General features: G+C 51.5%; 1 protein-coding gene across 1 annotated transcript; it reads right to left on the bottom strand.

The window, feature by feature from the left end:
* Window positions 1-127: 127 nt before the first annotated feature.
* Window positions 128-2,437, bottom strand: ETH_00003295 (uncharacterized protein; the record flags this gene model as incomplete). Its single annotated transcript, XM_013376312.1, has 2 exons — window positions 128-1,114; window positions 1,472-2,437. Coding segments are annotated over 2 exons (1,953 nt in total), but the record flags the coding sequence as incomplete, so codon positions are not given.
* Between the last annotated feature and the right edge of the window lie 3,259 nt (window positions 2,438-5,696).

The following is a 5,696-nucleotide window of genomic DNA, read 5'->3' as shown; positions in this document are numbered from 1 at the left end:
TGCTGCTGCTGCTGCTGCTACTACTACTACTCCTGCTGCTGTTGCTGCTATTCCTGCTTCTGCTGCTGCTGCTGTTGCAGCGACTCCTGCTGCTGCTGCTGCTACTCCTGCTGCTGCTGCTGCTAACCATTTCACTTTCTGCGGTGCACTTCCAGACGCTGAGGCGGAGAGTCGGCGGCAGCTTGCTGCTGGGCTGCTGCAGCTGAGTCTCTCCAGAGTTTTGCTGCTGCTGCTGCTGCTGCTGCTGCTGCCACACATGCTGCTGCTGTTCCTCGTCAGTGATGCGCACTGCTACCAAATGCTTCGGCCGTATCCTTACGTGCTGCAGCAGCGTAGCAGCAGCAGCAGCACCTCCTTCTTCCTTCCGCCCGCCGCTGCTGCTGCTGTTGCTGCTGCTGCTGCTGCAGCTGAGCTGCAGCCCCTGCTGCTTCCGCTGCAGCGCGAGCACCAGCGTTGCGGACAGCACAAAAGTCTGCAGGTTTGCTGCTCGTCCGCGCAGCTGCTGCGGCGCGCCTTGCTGCTGCTGCTGCCTTTTCTTCTTCTTGCTGCTGCTGCTGCTGCTGCTGCTGCCTTTGGGCGGCGCTGCGTCTAGCTGCGCGTAGACCAGCTTCAGCAGCTCTTCTGTCTCCGTCGGCGGCAGCAGCTTTTGTCCCCGTTGCTGCTTCTTCTTACTTTTTTTCCTGCCCCGCTGCTGCTGCTGCTGCTGCTGCAGCAGCAGCCTGTCTGCTTCGTCTAGGACAAGGAACTGCAGCAGCGAGAAGTTTTGGGCGAAAGCGAGGCCCTCAGCAGCAACTCTGTCTCTTTTGCTTTGCTGCTGCTGCAGCAGCAGCAGCAGACGCTGCTGCAGCTGCTGCTGCAGCTGCTGCTGCTGCTCCTCCGCCCCCTCCGTGCCGACGGGGCCCCCAAGCGCAGCAGCAGCAGCAGCAGCAGCAGCAGCGTCTGCTGCTGCTGGCTGCTGCTGCTGCAGCGCCAACAAACGCCCAGGAGTTGCCACCAGCAGCAAGGGTTTGCTGCTGCCCAAAACCCTTAGCTGCTTCTCAGGAGATAAACCCCCAACAACAGCAGCAGCACGAATGGGCGTGTACGCGCACAGCTGCTGCAGCACCTCCAGCACCTGCAGCAGCAGCAGCAGCAGCAGCAGCAGCAGCAGCAGCAGCACCAGCGGGGGATATGAAGTGGTAGACAAGTTTAAATTGAGGTGTCTGTACATGACAGCGTTGCAGCATTCAAGTGTACAGACAGACAAATCCATAATATGAAATAAATAAATTAATTAAAATAAATAATAAAGTATATAAATAAGATAAATAAATAGATAAATAAATAAGTAAATAAAATATAATTAAAGGAAAAAATAAGGAGAAAAACGTGAGATGGACAACTTAAGCGTACCTTTATGATGGCTGCACTTCACTATTTAGACCCTAAACCCTAAACCCTAAACCCTAAACCCTAAACCCTAAACCCTCACCTGCAGGGCGAGCTCTCTGGTGGGCTCCAAGATGAGTGCTGCAGGTCCTGGCTGCTGCAGCTGCTGCAGCAGGAACTGCTGCCTCTTTTGCTCCAGCTCCTCCTCGCTGATCTCCTGCTGTTGCTGCTGCTGCTGCTGCTGCTGCTGCTGCTGCTGCTGCCGCTCCTGCCACTTCTCCAGCCGCCTGGCTAGCTGGCTAGCCAAGCAGCTAGCTATGGGCAGCGCGAAAGCTAGGGTTTTGCCGGAGCCAGTTTGAGCAGCAGCAACACAATCTTTTCTGTCTCTTGCTGCTGGCAGCAGCAGCTGCTGCTGCACCGGCGTGGGCCGCAGCAGCTGCTGCTGCAGCAGCACTCGCGAAACAGCAGGGTGCAGCAAACAAATGTCTCCTCCTAAGTGCTGCTTCCACTCGTGCAAACCCTCATCTAGGGTTTCCACGAGTTCGTAGCTGCCATACATGCACTCAAATGCTGCTGCTGCTGCTGCTGCTGCTGCTGCTCCTGGGTTCCCCCCTGCTGCTGCTGCTGCTGCTGCTGCTGATGCTGCTTGAGCCGCCGTGGGGCCCTGAAACTCGGGGCCCAGTCGCTGCAAAGCATTGCTGCTGCTGCTGCTGTCGCTGCTGCTGCTGCTGCTGCCGCTACTGCTGCTGCTGCTGCTGGGTTCCGTGGCTGCAGACGTCTCAGTCAGCTGCTGCTGCTGCTGCTGCTGCTGCGTCTTTCGCTTTTTCTTTTTTCTTTTTTCGGGCTGTGGGGCCTCGCCATCCTCCGCCCCCCCCTGCTGCTGCTGCTGCTGCTGCTGCTGCTGCTGCTGCTGCTGCTTCCTTTTTCTTTTTCTTTTTGCTGCTGCTGCTGTCTCATTTTTTGTCTCCTTTTCCTCCACCAGTTCTTCAAGCCCCAGAAAACCCTCAGCAGCAAAACTGCTCGGCAGAGCCACAGGCCGCCAGCGAGCAGCAGCAAACGAGATGGCCATCCCTAAACCCTAAACCCTAAACCCTAAACCCTAAACCCTAAACCCTAAACCCTAAACCCTAGGCGCTGAAGCCTGAAGCTTGAATTCGGGCGCGACCGCGCCAGCCAGAGCCGCAGGCGACAGAAGCAGTGGAAAACCCTAAACCTAGGCCCTAAACCCTAAACCCTAAACCCTAAACCCTAAATCCCAAACCCTAAACCCTGAAGCTAAAACTCCAAACCCTAAACCCTGAAAAACGCTGAAGGGCTAGAAGGCCCTAGGCGCAGCGCAGAGGCACGCCCCACAGAACGAGGGTTTACCGCCTAGGGTTTAGGGTTTAGGGTTTAGGGTTTAGGAGGCGGCGAGCAGCACTTCATTAAAAAACTAAAATTAAATTTTTGCAATTCTAAACCCTAACTAAATACCACTAAGAAGGCCCGGGGCCCGCAGCCAGCCCCCCGGGGCCCCAGCTCCAAACCCTAAACCCTAAAGCCTAAACCCTCAACCCTAAACCCTAAACCCTGCCAGCCCTACACCCCAAACCCTGAACCCTAAACCCTAAACCCTCAGCTTTCGGTTTTGAATATATTATTGTTTTTCCTCTTTAACTTTGATGCCGGGGCACAGCTATGAGCCCCGTTCCCCCGTCGGCCGCTCAAACCCTAAACCCTAAACCCTAAACCCTAAACCCTAAACCCTAATTATGGACCCCAGTCCTGCTGCTGCAGAGACTGCAGCAGCTTTGGGGCAGCTGCTGGAAGCTGCTGGGGAGGAGCTGCAGCTGCTGACGGAGGAGCTGCTGCCCCCGAAGAAAGCAGCAGCAGCAGCAGCAGCAGCAGCAGCAGCAGGAGCAGCAGAAGCAGCAGCAGCAGCAGCAGCAGCAGCAGAGGAGCGGCAGCAGCGGCGCAAGGAGCTGCTGCTGCAGTGCACAAATAGCTGCACACTTCTCTCCAAAATGCTGCACTGCAGCATTCAGCAGCAAACCCTAAACCCTAAAAATCAAAATATCAAAAACACTTTTGTCTGCAGCAAACTCCGAGCCCTAAACCTCCAAACCCTAGCCCGCGAAACCCGCACTCTCCAAACCCTCAAACAAACCCTGCAAACCCCAAACCCTAAACCCCAAACCCTAAACCCTAAACCCTAAACCCTCGCCGCCGCGGAGCCCCAGCCACCGCCCAAAGCGGCCGCAGACCCAGAAGGCCCTGACGGGCTAGGGTTTAGGGTTTAGCGCCTAGGCTTTAGGGTTTAGGGTTTAGGGTTTAGGGTTTAGGGTTTAGGGTTTGCTTTGAACCTCTTTTTTCGTTTTCTAAATCGATGAAAGGAGACTTCTGACCGTTACCATTTATTTATTTATTTTTTATTTAGCTTTTCTAGTTTTATTTATTTATTTACTTATTCTTTATTATTATTATTTATTTATTTATTTATTTATTTATTTATTCATTTGTGTTTTGCTTGTTTTGCTTATTTTCTTTTTGTGTCATGTAGTGTTCAGTTAAACCCTAAACCCTAAACCCTAAACCCTAAGCAATTAAACCCTAAACCCTGAACAATTAAACCCTAAACCCTAAACAATTAAACCCTAAGCCCTCTAGGGGATGTCTCTTTATCACTCCAGCGGTTTGTCGAGAGGAACTCAAAACCCTAAGCCCTAATTCAACTCAACTCTTTGTAAACCCTAAACCCTAATTCAACTCAAGCCTGTCTAAACCCTAAACCCTAGACCCTAATTTAACTCAACTCTGTCTAAACCCTAAACCCTAGTTCAACTCAACCCAGTTTAAACTATAAACCCTAAACCCTAGTTCAACTCAAACCTGTCTAAACCCTAAACCCTAATTCGCCTCAACCCAGTTTAAACTCTAAACCCTAAACCCTCACTCAACTCAACACTTTCTAACTCATAGACCCTAAACCCTAATTCAACTCAAAGCTCTCTAAACCCTAAACCCTCATCTAACTCAACGCTGTCTAAACCCTAAACCCTATTTCAACTCAACCTTGTCTAAACCCTAAACCCTAATTCAACTCAGCGCTTTCTAAACCCTAAACGCTAGTTCAACTCAACCTTGTCTAAACACTAAACCCTAATTCAACTCAAACCTGTCTAAACCCTAATTCAACTAAACTTTGTCTAAACCCTAGACACTAAACCCTAGATCTACTCGACCTTGTCCAAACCCTAAACCCTAATTCAACTCAAACCTGTCTAAACCCTAAACCCTAGTTCAGCTCTTACTTCTGTCTAGATGCTAAACCCTAACCGTAAACCCTGATTTGCCTCTTGACCCTCTCCAAACCCTAAACCCTAAACCCTAGTTAAGCCCTTCCTAGCCATGCCCCGAAGTGACTCGTAAACCCTTATTACTATTGGCGTCACACGCAACATAATTAAGGGTTTAGGGTTTAGGGTTTAGGGTTTAGAAGTAGGGTTGGATCTAAGCCAGCAAGGGTTCGGCTTAGGGTTGAGCTGTGCGCTGGAGCCAATGGTTAAGGGTTTAGGGTTTAGGGTTTAGAGTTTGAAGTTTCTGCTTTGGAGCACAGTAAGCAACATTGAAACTCGAGGATTTAGAGCCAAGAAATGAGCCTTTTGGATTAGGGTTTAGGGTTTAGGGTTTAGGGTTTAGGGTTTGGTGGCTGTGTGCCGACGGTGGTTTGCGGTCGTTGGCTACCTGGCGCTAAATGAGAGTTTAGAATATGAAAGTGAGAAAAGACAAAAAGGAAAAGGAAATAACAGTTGAAAAGTTTAATTTCTGCGTGGAGTTTGAGGGTTTAGGGTTTAGGGTTTAGGGTTTAGGGTTTGCTTCGCGTCTGTCGACACCGGCCCGCCACCGCTCGCCGCCGCGGCTGTTTGGCTCTTTTCTTTTGCATTTTCTCTTTTTTATTTCTTTATTTTCTTCATTTTTCATTTTAAATGAATTAAATGAATTAAATGAAATAAATAAATTCCAACTCAAGACTGCACCTCCGAAGAAGCCTGCGCCGTCGATACACCTGAGCTCGCCGCCGCGCGCAACCCTAAACCCTCGCTTTCCGGCGCGAGGGTTTAGGGTTTGTGGTGTGCAGTTCAGGGTTTGTGGTTTGTGGTTTAGGGTTTAGGGTTTAGGGTTTCTGGGCGAGTTTCACCGTGGCGCTCGGGCTTTGCGCAGCGCGCCCCCAAACCCAAACCCCAAACCCTAAACCCTAAACCCTCATGGCGAGCTGCCTGCCGCTGCGCCGCCGCCCCCCGAAGCCCTGGGATCGCGACCGATCCCGGGATCGATCCCGGGATCGATCC

This window comes from Eimeria tenella, genomic scaffold (assembly GCF_000499545.2).
Source record: "Eimeria tenella Houghton genomic scaffold, Eth_scaff331, whole genome shotgun sequence".
Lineage (NCBI taxonomy): Eukaryota > Apicomplexa > Conoidasida > Eucoccidiorida > Eimeriidae > Eimeria > Eimeria tenella.
Note: the sequence above shows the minus strand (reverse complement) of the source record. Positions and strands in the feature narration are given on the sequence as shown.